The 18,250-nt window shown below is 39.6% G+C and overlaps 1 protein-coding gene across 4 annotated transcripts in view; it reads left to right on the top strand.

Annotated features, from left to right (window-relative positions):
- The window catches only part of MAN1A1 (mannosidase alpha class 1A member 1), a 154,346-nt gene that overhangs the window by 118,331 nt on the left and 17,765 nt on the right, over positions 1-18,250 (top strand). For all 4 annotated transcript variants that reach the window (XM_036318139.1, XM_036318141.1, XM_036318140.1 and 1 more), the window contains 2 exons: positions 13,489-13,612; positions 15,690-15,783. In XM_036318139.1, coding sequence (XP_036174032.1) covers positions 13,489-13,612; positions 15,690-15,783 — 218 coding nt within the window. The remainder of the gene's footprint in view (positions 1-13,488; positions 13,613-15,689; positions 15,784-18,250) is intronic.

The following is an 18,250-nucleotide window of genomic DNA, read 5'->3' as shown; positions in this document are numbered from 1 at the left end:
AATATAGCTATTAAAAATGATTATCCTAGTGTCTGTGATTAGCTACTAATTGAGACAGGTACCTTGCAAAGTAACGTATATAATACAATCCCATTTTATTGAAAAAGAACAAGTCTTGAATATATATATATCCATATGTTTGTGATGCACCTGGGCGGATAGCATTGTTAACTGGAATTGGCAAGTGGAGAAAGTACAAAGGGATAGGAATACAATATTAGCTTTTCTCAATTCATTTTACATTGTTTTACCCATAAAATGAGTATGCATTACTTGTATAATTTTCTAAAGTATAAAAATAATAGTACTGGGGGAAGCAGTAACACCAATACATGAATTAGACAAACCCATAAACATGTACTTCTCAAAAAAAGATGTGCATTGGCACTGAATATCAGAAGCTCACATGTAAAGAAATGCAAATTAAAATAGCTTTAAGATGTGTTTGGTGTTTTTTTCCACCTAACAGATTCACCAAGTTTTAAACACTTTACAGATGCCCAGAGTTAGGAGCAAGAACATTCTTATGCATACTTAGAGGGAGTATGCCTTGGGGCAAACTCTTTAGAAGGTGATCAGATGGTGTTTATTAAATTTAAATACACATTTATAACCTGGAAATTCCACTTGTAGGATTTTATCCAGGAGATCTGCTCAAGAATTTGTAACATTGTTTATAATAGCAGAACTTGAGGCAAAAGAAAAGTGATTGAATAAGTCACTGCACCCACCCCCCCCCCCCCGCAAACACACACACACACACACACACACACACACACACACACAGGCATACTAGCCAGCTGTAATGAGGCAGAGCACCAAGATATTTTACGTTTTCATGAAACACAGTATATAACAATATGTATAGTATTCTTTCATTTGGTGGTTGTTTTAATTGTGTCTAATGACCATGCACTAAGAAATTTTTGGAAGAGATATCAGTTAATTAATTGTTTTTACTCTGAGCTATAATAATGGAATCTGGAATATGAGGCAATTCCTTTCCATGACATAATCTTTTGTATGTTTTCAATTTTTTTCCTTACGTATATTTTTAGATTTTAAAAATTAATTTAGAAAAGCCATTGCACAAAAGAGTTCCTTGAATTAAATAAATTGATCTTTATAAGAAACTAAGAAAGGAAAATTAAAATTTTTTTTTTCTTATAATTGCTACTTATGGTTATTAGAGCAAAAACTAAAAACAGAACTCATACTTTCCTTTATCATGGCCATTCCTACCTCAGTCTTTCCCATATTCTTAAATAGCACCAGTAACCACCCAGCTGCTAAAGCCAAAAAAAAAAACTAGAAATCATCTTTAATTTCTGTCTCCCCTCATCCCCAAATCCAATTCTTCCTGACAACTCTTACATCCAGACATAGCCTTAGCCTGAATCCTCCCACATCTGTCTGTCTCTACTGTTGTCCCCTGTTCAGACCACCACCTGTCTTTTGCCTGGAGACCAGTTTGCTAGCTGACTTCAGAGCTGCTCTCATATAATCATCTCTTCCCACAGTGTCCAGAGTGAACTTTTAAATGTGCAAATCAGATCTTATCGCCTCCTGTTTAAAACCTTTGTGTGACTTCCCATTGCACTTAGAATAAATCCAAATGCTTGCCCTGGCCTACAGGTCCTGTGTGATCTGCCCCCTATCAGCTCTCCAGGGTTCCTGTCATGGAGTCTCTTCACTGACTGTCCTTCTGTTTTCATGCTTCGTAGAGTCATGCCCACCTTAGGGCACTGGCAGAGCCACCCCAGGTCTTCACTGACAGGTGCTTCTTTCTTTGTCTTGCTGGTCTCAGCTTGAAGATCTCCGCTTCAATGAGATCTCTCTGAGAAGCCCTTCTAAAGATGCTCTCCTAACTGTAATAATCTGAACAATGAAGATTTAATTTAAAAAAAAAGAAAAAATAAAATAAAGACGCCCTCCTTCAGATGGCCACACCATCCTCTTTCACTTTCTTCTTAGCCCTTAATATTGCAAGATAATCATGCTGTGCTTCACATTGGCATTTTACTATTAACTGAAGTAAGTAATGTGCATTTTGCCCATGGGACCCAAGAGAGCATTTTTCATTTGGAATCAGGGGAGAAATAGCTCATAAACAGGGTTATTGTTCTGAAATTGACATTTAAGGAAAGAGAAGGCACTCATCAAAGCTGTGAGATTTATTTTGTACCAAGAAAGCCCCGATCCATAAAACTCCGGAATCCTCCTACCAGCTCATTGCATGATTTCACAGCAGTTCATTTCCGACTAGGTGTGTGAGGCAAGTCTGGTCTTACTTACTCCGGCATAATTTGTCCTGAGTTCATCCCCTCCCCATCAATTCCAGATCCCTCTGTCTCTCCGAGGTTCTCTTCACGAATCACCAAATCCTGTCCTCAGCTGGTTAGGACCAGCAGTTATTGCCCACAGTGCTCTGAGCCTGCAGGTAGCGCTGCCCCTCCTGCAGCGGGGAGCCTGAACGCCAGTAGCAGGAAGCAAAGGAGGAAGGGTTTTTTCTCTCTTCCTTTTCCTAAAGGTAAAATGAATGTGGTTGGCATTTGTCATTTCAAAATACTATTTTGATGATTTCATTTTTTTAGCTTTATAAATGTTCACCAGCAAATTAAAGTTACCACAAGCTACAACTTTTTATGTGAGCACTTATTTATCTAAGTATTTCCTTAAAGGTAAAATAGGAATGACTGTGTACTCTCAAGTTACTATATTGATGTTTTCGTTTTACAGAGCTAACAGACATTACATAATAAAGGTTTTTTTAAAGCTACAGTTATTCATGTCTGTCGACACTCGTATATTTTGAATATGTCTGCTAGGAAATAGGTAGTTTTACGGTCAAAGTTCCACCAACCATTTACTTAGTACAGGTGACCCTTGAACAACATGGGCGTGAGGGATGCCTATCCCCACACACAGCTGAAAATCCACGTGTAACTTTTGACTCCCCAAAACTTAACTACTAATAACAGACTGTTGACCGAAAGTCTTACCAATCATGTAAATAGTTGATTAACACATATTTTGTATGTGTTATATACTGTATTCTTCAATAAAGTAAGCTAGAAAAAAAGTTATTAAAAATCATAAGGAAAAGGAAATACATTTACAGTATTTATCGAAAAAAATCCTGGTATAAGTGGACCCACACCATTCAAACTCCTGTGGTTCAAAGGTCAACCATACTTTGAAATACTTTTTAATATTAATATCAGCATTAGGAGGCTACCAAAAGTTGAGACCATGTGAACTACCCATTTTGATTATTCTTATTTTGCAGAAGATGATAAAAGTTGTTACATTTTTCAGATTTTTTTTCCTATTATATAAAGAATCTGCCCTAACCGGTTTGGCTCAGTGGATAGAGCGTCGGCCTGTGGACTGAAGGGTCCCAGGTTCGATTCCAGTCAAAGGCCTGTACCTTGGTTGCGGGCACATCCCCAGTGGGGAGTGTGCAGGAGGCAGCTGAATCGATGTTTCTCTCTCATTGATGTTTCTAACTCTCTATCCCTCTCCCTTCCTCTCTGTAAAAAAATCAATAAAATATAGTTTTTTTAAAAAAGAATAATTACTAAAAATAAGTAAACATGTAAGCTAAAGGAAAACATAAATACATATAAACTATTTTAACCAGAAGTAATAAAACTTGCTTTGAGTATTTCCTGAATTTAAAAGTATATATATGAGTTATAGTTATGTTTAAAGGGATTTGTTGCTTCCATATATAAATGCAACAACCAACAAATTATGGCATCTACTATGCAGAAGTCTATTTGAGAAGGTGATGGTGGTAAAAGAAACAGAATCGTACCTCTGCAATTTGGACGTATTCTACAGCTAGGGAGATTTGTTTAAGCAGGTAGAAAGTTAAGTAACAGAGGTGTCACCAGGCAGCATGGAGCTCATTACAGGCAGATTATGCTTTGCAGTGCCTATCCTATCTAATAATAGACAAACATGGTAATTGACCATACCTTCACTACATCTCCCATTGGCTAATCAGCATGATATGCAAATTAACTGCCAACAAAGATGGCGGCTAATTTGCATACTGCAGGCAGGGCAGGCCAGCGCAAGCCGCCATCCGGGCCCCCGTGTGCCACCTAAGCCCCACCCCCAGCTGGGACCCCCGTGTAAAGCCCTGCGTGGCGGGGCTTGGCAGCGAGATTGGCCTGAGGAAGCCCTATTCTTGCAGGAATATTCCTGCAACGGGCTTCTAGTCTTTTATAAGCAGGCGTCACTGAGGGCCAAAACAGGAGACAGTGTTTTCCTTGTAGTGGCTCATGTTCTGTTGAGGATATCTGTCTTCATTGTTGAGTTTTCCTCAACAACCTATTCTTCCTCTGTATTCTTTATTCTCCATTATCCTCTTTATTCTTTTGTCATGTTTTTCTAATCTTTATATCTTTAAAACTTTAGTTGCTACACTGCCTCATAACACAGTCTTCCACAGGCTCTAAACCAGCGGTTCTCAACCTGTGGGTCGCGACCCCTTTGGGGGTCGAACGACCCTTTCGCAGGGGTCGCCTAAGACCATCGGAAAACACATATATAATTACGTATTGTTTTTGTGATTAATCACTATGCTTTAATTATGTTCAATTTGTAACAATGAAATTGGGGGTCACCACAACATGAGGAACTGTATTAAAGGGTCGCGGCATTAGGAAGGCTGAGAACCACTGCAAACCATAAGTTGTAGGCAGAAGGCAGGAAAATGAGAATGAAGGAGCATGATAGCTTTATTCTCCAGCATCTGTTCCCAGTGACCCTGAATCTGTTCTAACCACAAGCTATGCACACATTTTTGTTTATGTGATACTTCTTACATAAAAACTCAAAACTAAGAAAAGCTAGCATTTTAAATAATAAGGTGGTTTAATTAACTGTCTAACTTTCTTAAGATGTTAAGAGAATTGTCTTGAATTTATATAATGCAGCTTAAAACAACACGCTAATTATTGGCCCTGATTACCTAGACATCATCTATTTTCTTAAACTTTCTTGCTGTTAATTTATCATTTGGGAATTTTAATAGCATTTGTAGCATTTAGCAACATTTTCCCGCTACAGGCTTCTTAATTTAGCATTTAGTTTACTGATTTTGCAATTTATTGCCTACTCTGAAGTATAATGATAACTAATTTATTTAGCATCCAGGGATGAATCTTCCCCAATTCCTCCCAAGTAGTTTAATATCTGGAAAAAAACCTACAGTGAGGATCTGCTGAATGTCATACTGTGATATCACTGTGTTTCAGATACCAATCAAAGTTCACTTTCTTTTATTAAAAGTTAATTAGACCCACTTGATTTCTTCCCTAAAGACCTCCAAGGAATGCCCATAGGAAAAACAGAAATTGTTCTCCAGAAAAAAACTGTTTTACCTCTACTCAAGTGCCTGAACAAAAGTTTAATTGAGTTTCAATTGATGCCCCAAAGCTCCAAAATTTCAGAGCAGACGATCTTGACCATTAAAAGAACCTTAGCAGGTTTCCTACAGTGTTTGATGGGTGCACTCCACAGCACCTGGCACATGTAAGCACTCAGTAAAGTATGGTTGACTCACTGACTCAATCTTACTTGCTGAGTTTGGCAAGATACCCGCAAAGTGCTCATCTCTTAACACGTTGAACAAAATCATTGAATGTCACTCTTTCCTACCTCAGAATTTCTGCCCGAAGCTTACATTAGTTATGGCATAATGGATAGGAGGATGTTCTTTTCCATTAGTGATTGCTCCATAGCTTTAGCTGCATCTTAAGGTCAATGGCGCCAAAGATTTAGCTCCTGGGCCAAGTAGTTCCCTAATTGTTGAGAGGCGAGCCTTAGTTGCCAATGTTTTTATCTCATTAAAAATAAAAGACACCAGAAAAGAAAAATTACCTACTATCTACTATCATTCTTTCATTTTAATGAAAAAACACCAGCCTGACATCACAAAAATGGGAAGGACAAAAAAGACAATCATTTCAATTGAATAAAATGTAGCCTTCATAAAAATTTACCATCCTGTCCTTACTCTCCTTATTTCACCATAACTCTGAGAAAACACAACTTCAGACCACTTCAAGTTTGTGATAGTAGCCTATGTGATCAGCCTAGAAAGAGTGTTTTCTTTTAATATATTTTTATTGATTTTAGAGAGGAAGGAAGAGAGAGAGAGAGAGAGAGAGAGAGAGAGAGAAACACCAATAATGAAAGAGAATTGATCGGCTGCCTCCTGCATGCCCTACGCTGAGGATCGGGCCTGCAACCTGGGCACGTTCCCTGACCTGGAATCAAACCGTGACCTCCTGGTTCATAGGTCAACGCTCAACCACTGAGCCATGCTGGCCGGGCTAGAATGGATGGGTTTTTTTTAAATTGACTATAAGAGAGCTATATGGTGACACTAATATAAAATTAAATTATTCACACATGTTAGAGGTGAAAACCAATGACACAACACTTTCATTATTATTTTTTAATTTTATTAAATGAAACATGTATCAAGTGCCTCTGTTTCTTGATACTGCCCTAGACTTAGGGATTACACAGGTGTATCAACCAGTCAGTCCCTGAGGATATTTGACTGGAAGAAGAGAGCAGTCCTGGACATTCTGGTTCCTGAAAGACTGCAGAACAGAATCTGGAGAATTAAAAGCCGGGGTCTGTGCTAATTGCATTTAGTTTGATCCAAAGGTGAGTCATAGACCCATCGAATGAAAGGCAGACAAAGAGATGAATAAACAGCCCAATTTTACTAAAGTCTTGAATCTTAAGTAATGTATTTTAATGATGATTTGTGTTAAACTCTTACAATAATGGAGCAAATGTATATAAAACCAAAGGAAGGAGATGTCTCGCAAATTAATATTAGTGGATTACCAGTTCTGAAGATGGACTGTACTATGCTCCTGTTTATCCTGAGGTTTTTAGAAAAGTGTCTGGATAAAAATGCTTGTCTGTAGCCTCCCTCCCCGGTGTTAAAGGATGTGATGCAGTGATTTACAGCAATGGAGCTGAGATATCCCAGGAATTCTAGAGGCTACCAAGTGGAACTTAGCAGGCCCATACCGTAAAGAGAAACAACTCCACAATGGGCATTTATGCCTCCAATACACATCCCCAAATCTATCCCCATTATCAGTTCAGACAATTAAACTAACATCTTCCAGCTGGTACCTATGTAGATATTTTTGTGTAAATATAAGTTCACTTAAAAAAAAAAAAAAGAACTAGACATACTGCTAAATTGTTTATAGTGGCAAAAATAAATAAATTAGACTGAATGTCCTGTAGTAGGGGTATGTTTAAATAAATTAGAATTTATCCAATCAGATACTATGCATTCAACAATAATAATATACATTGATTGGCATGGGGCATGTTCATGAAAAATGTAGTGTATGTTTAAAACAATATATAGAATATGATTTGCTTTTAAGTTTAGTAAAGTGAATGTGTTTGCATGCCTGCACACCCTACATGCACTGGAATGCTTTCTCATCAGTACTGTTGATAGGATATCCCAGTTTGCCTATAAAACTGGGCAGAAGCTACATTCAATTATTGCAGTCTGTTGATTATGGTAGTCAAGGAGATCTAACCCAAAGGACAACTAGAAAACAGAATTTTGGAATCGTTGGACCTGATGAGCAGATTATTTACAGAATTAGAGAGGGCTTCTCACCATCTCAGTCTTTGTAACACCCAGCCTCTCCTCCAATCCTCAACAGCCAGATACAGGGACCACCGTATTAAGGGTGAGAATAAACTAACACAATCTTTGATAGTCAAATACAAGGGCAGAAGTATGGAGAGCGAGAATAAACTAAAATGAAAGTATTCCATTTCAGTCCTGTATAAAATACCCATAATACGAAGCAAGATATGGTAATTTTAAAAACGTTATTTTGGCTCTTTGTTAAAAAATGTAAATATGAGAATCCTTTGGAGATTTCGCCCACATGCTGCTGTTCAGAGGTAGTGAGCTGTAGATTATGAATCAATGTGATCAAACGGCCGCCCTTATTCGCCTTTTTCTTTCCCCGTGGGATAGACCTTGGGGAAGTAGTTCTCCGAAGTCTACCTTTCCAAGGGCGGCCTACAGTAGAATCTTGGCTAGTTTTCGAACACCAGCCCCTGGAACTGTTGGCTCCACTCTTAGTGCGGTTCTAGACCACAAACCTGAAGGAATGGTTCTGCATGAACCTTTCAGGAAAGAGGTATTTGTAATGAGTGACGATGAAATCGCTTACGCTCAACATCACTGAGCTTTGGGAATACAGTTAAATGGAGCAATCATTTATGAACTTTCTAATTAGTCTTTTCTAATTTGTGCTAAAACCCAGAAGGGATAATATTAAGTTACCTGCTCTTTTGAAATAAATACCCATGTGTGCCTCTCCGTTTGCATATATAAGTAAGGCTTTACCATAATACACAGAACGTGAGGGACATTTTTCTCCTAAGACTTGTTAAACTCCATTGCCGCCCCCCCCACCCCCCCAGGGAGTAAGCTGTATTCCCTACTCTGACCTTGAAGGGAGTTTGTTTACTCCTCAGCTAATCAGAAATTATTCAGGCATGAATCCTCAAGAAAATTTTTATTGGCCCATTTCCCATTTTGCATAGAATAGCAAGCAGCAAGGAAAAGTAAATTTGAAAGTGAGAGCTAATTGAGACTTTACAACTCTTTAATGCTTTATTTATATATTCATCTGGCTTTTTGGAATTGTTTCAGTTCTGTAAATTTTTTTTTTTTTTTGCTGTATTCGATTATACTGAGTAGCCAAATGTATTTATTAAGGATACAAATGGGCAATAACTATAACAAAACTTTAGGTACCTCAATGTAAGATTATTTTGTAGATATATACCATCAATTTAGAACAACCCTCTGGCTGTTTGACTCATTTCAAGCTCTGGCAAAAGAGTTAGCAGCTTTCCCATGGGGTTCAGCCCTGAGTAGAATAGCGTCATTAGTACTGTAGTTCCTTTCTTTTGGTGCTATTAACCATTCCCGGGAGAGAGAAGGAAAAACATATAATGCCCATTGCTTATCAAGCTATGAGGTCAGTAAAAAATTATACCTTCTTGTTTTGAGTGCAGTATACTGCCACTGCTAATAAACTACATTCAAATTAAGACTCTAAAGAATAAAATAGTATTTCACGTTTTAAAAAGATTCATAGTGATTCCATTTTTGAAGACATGATTCTAATTGTAGTTTCCAAAATCAGTTATTTTTCATTTTGATGTTTTGTTTTCAAAGAACTATTACCTTTGTAGACTACTGGAAATTTAAATTAAATGAAAACTTGACACATATATATTTGACCTTGAACAATGTGGCAGTTAGGGATGCCAACCCCCAATGCAGTCGAAAATCCACATGTAACTTTTGACTCCCTAAAACCTTAATTACTAATAGTCTACACTACTTACTGGAAGCTTTATGGATAACATAGAGAGTTGATGAACACATTTTATTTGTTATATGTATTTTGTACTGTAGTCTTGCAATAAAGTCAGCTAGAAAAAAGGAAATGTTATTATAAGGAAATCATAAGGAAGAGAAAATACATTTACAGAATTTATTGAAAAAAGTATGAATATAAGTGGATCCCTGCAGTTCAAACCCATGTTGTTCAGGTGTCACTCCAAAATTAAATGCCACTCCAAATTAAAATGGGAAAACTGGAGATTGGAAGAAACAGAAAGAAATGAAATTATAGTGACACAAAAGCCTGAAGTTCTTTTCCAGGATTCCTTGAACCAAAACAAACACTTGGCAGCTCCCCAGATCGTGCTAATTGCCTTTTTGTGTATACATTTCCATATGCTGACTCATGGTTTGGGCTTAAAGTGCAGTCATTGTAACACCATTTGGAATATTAATAAAATATTCTTTTCTTTCATGCCTGCCTTGTGGAACTAATCGTTTCTGAAAACAAACTGTTACTTTATCTTTAAAGTATTTTTTAAATAGTATTAGTGTTGATAAAATAAAGACAAAATAGTTAAAGAACACAAGGACTGCCTTTAAAATACTGTGATAAGGGAACTGAGGTTAAAGACATTTTTAATCAAATGTATTGGGGTGACATTGCTTAATAAAATTATATAGGTTTCATGTGTACACCTCTATAACACATCATCTGTATATTGTATTGTGTCTTCACCACACCGAGTCAAGTCCAAGACATGTTAAATCCCCTATTCCTTCAGATGAGACTCATTTTGAGCGAGAGGCCTAGAAAGCTTAACCTTTTGTATCATGCTATGCCCAGGGCACCCTGACCCCCAGACCAAAGGAGCAAGACTCTCTGTAGATTCATTTCCCTTTGTCACAGCTCCACCATTTTGGTGTCAAATGCCCACTGTCCATATATGTCACTTTAGATATTAGAGCCATATAAATATATAGACTCCTGAGTAGAGTCATAGACTTTAAAGATAAGAAAGATCTTGGAACTCATTCTGTGAGTAACCAGAACTTGCTTCTCACTCACTGCACATGTGCTGTGCATCTCCCTGACACACACACACACACACACACGTGTTAGCTGTGATGGCCCATAGTCTGTGCCCCATGTCCTCACCCAAGCCAACTTCCAAGTCTTTAAACTTTTGCCTAAGAAAAGGCAAGTGGCCTTATTTAATATCTAGATATAATGATGCTTTCTCTGATTTCTTAAAACCCTTCTTTGACTAGTGCAACTGTTAATCTTATAATTTTACTGAAATGCATTAATTCTGTAGGTTGAAAACGTGGTATTGAAAGCCATCCTTTCATATAACATATTATGTATTCTAGACTCAGCATTCTTTCTGTTACCATGAGATATCCTTTGTCAGTGCTTTTAACGTTCTTGCCCCTATGTAATTAAACAGTGATAGCAAAGAAGGCTGTTTGCCTGTTGATATGAATGTGTGCAAAGGAGGAGTTTATATGTAAAATCCTTTTAAATCTTACTTGCTTAAAAACATATTGAAAGTTTTCATTATATCTCTGGTTTTCTCTTGCCTTATCATGTTAATAGCAGGGAACAAATGTCTGGATACAAAAGTAATTTGAATTGTGGTTTAGTGTGTATGTACTGCTTACATTTTCCATCTGAGTGCGCCACCACACTCTCCTACCCTGCACTGAAAAGAACAAGTCCTGGAGACCTGGGAGTGGGCTGGGTTCCTCAGCATGCTGTCCTCTTCCCTCTCCAAGATGAAGTCATCATGCCCTCCTCTCCTGGCACCACCATACGAGTACATTGCAGCTTTGGGCTTAATAATCTCTCTAGAACCTAGAAATTTATAATTTTGCTTAATGTGCTTATTGACTTTGGTCAGTGATAGAATGGTTGGGCTATAAAAAATAATGTCATGACAACATATTAATGACTGATTACTATGTGCATGTGCCATATGTTAATAAAATTTTAATGTAGCTGTTCCTCTTATCTGGGTGATTAGATGTTCTTTCTATGTAAGTCAACCATGAAAATAAAAACTGACTCATGTTCTCAGAACTTAATAAATATCAGGCATTTCTAAAATAAATGAATATCTGATTTTCAGATCTCTCTGCTTACTTTTTTTTAAATATATTTTTATTGATTTTAGAGAGGAAGGGAGAGGGAAAGAGAGCTAGAAACATCGATGATGAGAGAGAATCATTGATTGGCTGCCTCCTGCACGCCCCCTTCTGTGGGTTGAGCCTGCAACCTGGACATGGGCCCTGACCAGAATCGAACCTGGGTCCCTTCCGTCTGCAAGCCAACGCTCTATCCACTGAGCCAAACCAGCAAGGGCCTATTTGCTTACTCTTTATTAGGTGTACTATAAGTCAGAGTTTTGGAACAAAGTCGAGATCTCACTCTATAAAGAAATCAGGAATAAGGGTGAGGCCAGCTTAGAAGTCACGAACCAGATATCCAGGTTGCTTTCCTTTCCTCAGCCTTCCTTGGCAGCCCTGCAGCAGGACATGCAGGCTGGAAGGCTTTGTCCAGAGCTGTGAAAATATAAGCAAAAGACAGAAGGGTTAGCAGATCTAGGGGACACCAAGAACTGTTTAACTGGGGCCAAACTGGAAAGAAAGGAAAGTGAGACTCCCACAAGACTCAGACGTGGCCTCAGTGGAACCCGTAGCCTTCTCTCCTGCTGCCTTTCCTGTCCTCCACTCACAGGTATTGCAGCTGCCTCCAGCTCCCAGCTAGCCCTTCTGCTGTGTGTCTCCATGTCCACATTCTCCCTCTCTCCATTCTTTCCTTACGGCTTCTTACTTATCCTTCAAGAATCAACTCAGGACTCCCCTCCTTGAAGAAGCCTTTTGTGATCCTCACTGTGTTGGATCTCATGTCCTGGCTCTAGGTGCTCAGGGAACTCTACACACATTTACGTTGGCATTTACCACAGTCAGTTGGAATTACTTATGCTTAGATCTTCCTCTTCCGTTACACTAAAAGGTCTTTGAGAAAAGAGTGATTTATTCATCATAGCCATCTTGCAACCCAGTATCACGCGTAGTCCGTGGCAAAGAGTAGGCATTTAATAAATGCGCACCTGAACTAAAACCAAAATGTGGGTTTTCAGATTTCTGCAAGGGAATTGACTGGTCAGGAGAATCACTGACTTTATTCTTTATTTGAATTATTACCTATGTCTTGACAGTGTAAGTGGCTTTCCAGAAATAAACTGTACCCAAGAGTATGATCATGTTTCAGTAGCCTCTCTGTGTGTATGTGTGTGTGTGTGTGTGTGTATTTAGAACTTACTCTTTTTAAAGAGCATTTCTCCAAGATGAGAGGCAATCATTTTTGAAGCTCCTGCCTTTGACCCCTTTTAAATTTGAATTACATAAATTTGCTGACATTTTTAAGCATAGATTAAATATGTCAGGGAATGAGTAAATCCTTAGAAAATATACTTAGGATATAGGTAAAATGGTATGAAGAGAAACATAAGAAAGGAAGTTCAGTAAATGGAAGGTTTGGAGAGAGTATGGTGTAAGTGGATTACTAATGAATCTTTGAAATATATCCAATACCCAAGAAAAAACTGCATATCATGTGAATGTCTATAGAAGTCCATGGAATCTCAGGCTGAAATTAATTAAAATGTTGAAGTTCTATAGGTGGGATTTGGGAACCGGTGGGGATGTTTTGGTATGATTTCGTTTAATATTCTACTTGGAATGTGTATACATCTCTATATGACACATGTACCTTCCAAAATGTTTATCTGTTCATCACCACCAGCAAGCACATAGCAACTTCTCTGTGACTTAAGTCAACACCAATTTTCAATTTGGAAATAGAAGTGAAAGCCTGAGACTGGTACCCAGTCAAAGACAACTATGCTTTCAAATATGCAGAGTGGACTATGAGCTAAGAAGCCATTACTCAAAAGCTGTCCCTTTCACTTCTACTGTGTAGAGCCGGTGGAAAAAAAGGAATTAGTCTGACCCATAACTCTTCTATCTCTTCTCCTCTTTAGTGGGATTGGAAGGAACTGGCCCTGGGCCTCAGGAGGCAGCAGCATTCTGGCTGAATTTGGGACCCTGCATTTGGAATTTATGCACTTGAGCCAATTATCAGGAGACCCCATCTTTGCTGAAAAGGTGAGATTCTCCACGACGCCTTGCATTGCAAAGCATCGCTTATGAGAAATAGTATCCTCTGCTGAGAGATTTGATAATATTGGATGTGGAAAAGAACAACCAAGTTTAATATAGCAGCCCTATATGACGTTTTGTTACATGCGCCTTTCCTTTAACCAACTGTGAGCTCACAGTCTTTCCATGCATGATTCTAGCTCAGCATGAGAGCGCCTGGCTTCTATGGCTGATTCCCTACACCTCAATCAAGTCACTTTCTCCGAACTTTTTTTCCTATCTAAAAATATATAAAGCTGTATGGACTATATGAACCAAGTATGTGAAAGGCTTTTTAAACTCAGGGTATTATATGAATGCAAAGTAGCTATTGAATTAATTTCTAATTTTTAAGAAAGAAACATAGATATTTGAATAAATCCGTTTCACCCCACCACGCTGCCCTTAGCTTCCACCCCACGTCTCTGCTCCTCGTTACAGCGGAATCATCCCTTGGAAGAGTTGTCCCTGTTTGTTACCCTCCCTCTCTGTCTCCCACTTTCTTGAATGCTTTCCCGCCCAGCTACTCTCCCATCCACACCTGTCCCGGTGACCAGTGAGTGCCACATTGCCAGACCCAGTCATCATCCTCACCCTGGTCTTCCTCGCCCTCTCAGCGTTTGGTGTGCGTGGTCACTCCCTCTCCCTGAGACGCTCTGCCCGTGGCTTGTCTGCTTCCTTCCTGGGTGCGGCTTCTCATTCTCCTGTCTGGGACCCTCCTCGTCGCACCGACCTCTAAACATTAGAAAACTTCGTTCACCCTGGGCCTCTTCCTTTTGTGCTCACTCCATACATCATTTTGCCCATGGGTTTACATGCTGTCTATCTGCTATTGACTCCAAAGTTATCGTTTCAGTCTCAACCTGTCCCCTGACCTCCAGACTCCAAATCCAAGTACCTATTAAGCATTTCACTGAGGCAGGGCTGGGGAATGTGTTGCCCTCGGGCCGTATGAGGCCCGCAAAATCATTTGGTCTGGTCCTGCCAAGGCGTTAGGGGTGAGTTAATTAAATGTTTGACCAAATACAACAGGCTAATTTTTAAGTTGATCATTTTTTGTGGCCTGCAAATGATGTTATAAATATCCAAATGGCCCTTGGCAGAAAAAGGTCCCCCATCCCTGCAGGGGTCTCCTAGCTCCCCCTTAAAACGTCTCAGACTCAGCCCCCACACCTGCTTCTACTCCAGTCTTCACATCTGGATAACTGAAACCTCAGTTCATCCAGTGGCTCAGACCCAAACTCCAGTGGTCACCCTGGTTCCTCCCTGGTAAACATCAGGTCCAAAGCATCAAGAAACCCTTAGGCTCTGTGCTGTTTCGTCTGCTGCCACCCTGGTGCAGGCACCCATCATCTGTCACCTGGCCTGTGCAGTAGCCCCCTGACTGCCACTCACTCTCTGGCACCCGTCACACCAGGTACACACACATGTCTTCAGTTCTTGCCCCCAGCATAGCAGAAGCCCTCGTGGCCTGCAAGGCCTGCGCCTCCCCTTTGCTTCCTGTCCTCCCAACCCACTCTCTTTTCATGCCTTTTGTCCTTGCTCCTCCCTCTACCCTGGTTGCTCTTCCTCCAATTTCCCCATGGCTTGCTGCTTCATTTCTTCAAATGCCTGCTCAAGTAATCTTCCATCAGCCTCCCCAGCCCGCCCAGCTCACCACTCCGCAGCCTTCTGCCCTATTACCATCCTGTGTTTTCTCCATAGCACTTACTACCACGGGTTATAGTCCTCACACTGCAGATATGATATTTCTTTATGCAAAGTCTTTCTCATCCCACCAGTGTGGACTTTGCTCATCCACTGAAACGTCACTAGTTCCTTGTATGGCATCTGGCATGCGGCAGATCAGTGTGACTGTGTTCACTTGCTGCCTATTATTTTTGTAAGCTGATAGCGACTATCTTTGTTCTAATTCTGCATCATTTAAATCAACCTTCATCAACTTTTTTTTTCTAATATGCAAAACTATTATCAAGAAAGAGAGAAGAATGGCACCAAAATTGTTTTTTGGGTTTTCCCAGTAACATTTTATTTTCTATCGCAGGTAATGAATATTCGGACAGTACTGAATAAACTGGTGAAACCACAAGGCCTTTACCCTAACTATCTGAATCCCAGTAGTGGACAGTGGGGTCAATGTAAGTCAAAAGATTATCACTGTTTGCCCTGTTGGGTGTGTCTCAGTGGTTAGAGCAGCCGTGGGCAAACTACGGCCCGCGGGCCGGATCCGGCCCGTTTGAAATGAATAAAACTAAAAAAAAAAAGACTGTACCCTTTTATGTAATGATGTTTACTTTGAATTTATATTAGTTCACACAAACACTCCATCCATGCTTTTGTTCCGGCCCTCCGGTCCAGTTTAAGAACCCATTGTGGCCCTCGAGTCAAAAAGTTTGCCCACCCCTGGGTTAGAGTGTTGGCCCATGCAAAGAAGGGTCTCGGGTTCGGTTCCCGGTCAAGGGCCATACCTGGGTTGCAGGTTACATCTCCGGCCCGGTTGGGGAGCCTGTAGGAAGAAACCAATCGACGTGTCTCTCATACTGATGTATCTCTCTCCCTCACTTCCCCTCCCTCCCTTCCACTCTCTCTAAAAATGAATGGAAAGGGTACCCTCGGGTGAGGATTAACAACAATGAAAAAAAAGATTAGCATTGCTTTAGCTCTTTATGGTACCCAGCACTGTCCTGGTAACAGAGAGAAAAGGCAGAACGAAGCACAGTATATTTGGGAGAATGTTTAGAAAAGGAGAAAGAAGACCTGGTTCCTTCAATAAATAGGCTTCTGTCACTAGACAGACTGTAAGTGTTACCAGGAAACTAGAGTGTTTATTTTTCATGCAGAACTGTGAGCATGAGGACATATAAGCACATTTAAAGCTATTGATCAGAAAGGGAAGATCTAGTCAGGGTAGTGGGAGGATGTTAGCCTGTAACAAACTACACATGTGGGTGGGGGGCGGGGGAATTGTTCCTTTGTTTTAATGACTAACATCAGGATTTTCTATAGAGTAACTAGATCATTCTACTTCATAACAGCTACTTTCTGCTTGACTACAAGATGAGAGAGGAGCCTGAGTCTTTAAGAGTTGGGAAAATAAAAGAGCAAACAGCATATTTTTTCTACTTAATTTTAAGCCAGCAGGTACAGGTGTCTTGCCAGTAAAGTTCTCTTTAGGGTAGGAGAAAAGTATTGTGCCAGAGCCCTCAGTTGAGATCCTGGCAGACTTTGACCAGCGGTGTAATGATTCAGAGTCGTTGAGAGAAATTTCCTCAAGCGGATTTGGGAAACCAGTGGTAGATGAAGCAGCAACTGAGAGCCAGTGAAGAATACTAAGTGAGATGCCTAGCTGTGCCGAGTGTGTTCAAATGCCTTAAAATTTACTCTAATTTGAGTTTTTTCATTATATTTAAATGCCATATATTCTTAGATGGCTGTGCCTCACTGCTGCTGTAGAATTACTTTGCTTAAAGAATAACTTAGTAGAAAAAAATGCTAAAATCTATGAGTGTTAGTAATGGCTTGGAAAGGCCTAGCTTTTGAGATCATAAAACCATAATCAAGGTTGCCACGTAACCTCAGTGTGGTCCACCAATCACTGGGCATCCCTGAGACCTTTCAGAGAGTCCACAAGGTCAAAGGTGTTTTTATAATAACATTAAGACTGTCTGCCACAGTGCTGACATTTGCACTTAGGTTGCAAAAGTACTGATGGGTGAAACTACTAAAGTGAGAACCATAGCAGAGGCTCCGAATATTCGTCACATTTGAAATCTTCACAGCGAGTTTGAAAAAGAAGGGGGGGTGGGGGAAGCCAGTTTCACTTATGAATGTTCATAATGAAGCAAAAGTAAATTATTGGTTCTAGTACATCTCAGCCATTGAATACACATCTTTGTAATATTCTGTGTGATTAAATCCAAAGTACACTTAAAGCACTTCTGCTGCTTAATAAAGAACAGTGGGTTGCCTCACAGAAAAGCACTTGTGTGATCCTCTGAGTCCTGAGCTGAACTTACTGTTTCACGGTCACCAGTTCTACATGAAAGAACAACAGCAGACAGGCTGGTTTTTCCGAGTTGGGCAATTCGTAGATGTGTTCTTGAAAATGAGCCCGTCCACTTCAAGGAAAACTGGCAGTATCTGTCCCGATGATAACATTTGAACTCTGCATGAACATTAGAATCTTGGGAAACTTGCATATGCCACTAGGAATGAACTCATTGCCTTTAAGCAACACTTGATGACTGTTCTGATGAGATTGGTGGAGACACTAACAAATGTATAATGAAATGTGTCAACATGTAGAAGATCTGCATAATTCAAGTGAGCAATATTTTCCGAATGACCAAAGCATGCTTTTACAAAATCACGTAAAAGATCCATTCAAAGCACAAGGGAGACCAATGGATTTTAATGCAACCGCACAAAAATGCATTGATGTGGTTTCTAATTCTACACTGCAACTTTTAAAACACTCTAACCTTTAAAAAAAACCTACTTGTCCAGTTTTGTTGTAGTATCAAAGAAAAGTATCCACAATAATCTGAAAAGCCTTAAATATTCTTCCCTTTTCCAGCTGTATAACTGTGAGACTGAGTTTTTTCA

This window comes from Myotis myotis, unplaced genomic scaffold (assembly GCF_014108235.1).
Source record: "Myotis myotis isolate mMyoMyo1 unplaced genomic scaffold, mMyoMyo1.p scaffold_m19_p_7, whole genome shotgun sequence".
In the NCBI taxonomy this organism is placed as follows: Eukaryota; Metazoa; Chordata; class Mammalia; order Chiroptera; family Vespertilionidae; genus Myotis; species Myotis myotis.
This window is presented reverse-complemented; position numbering and strand designations above follow the sequence as displayed.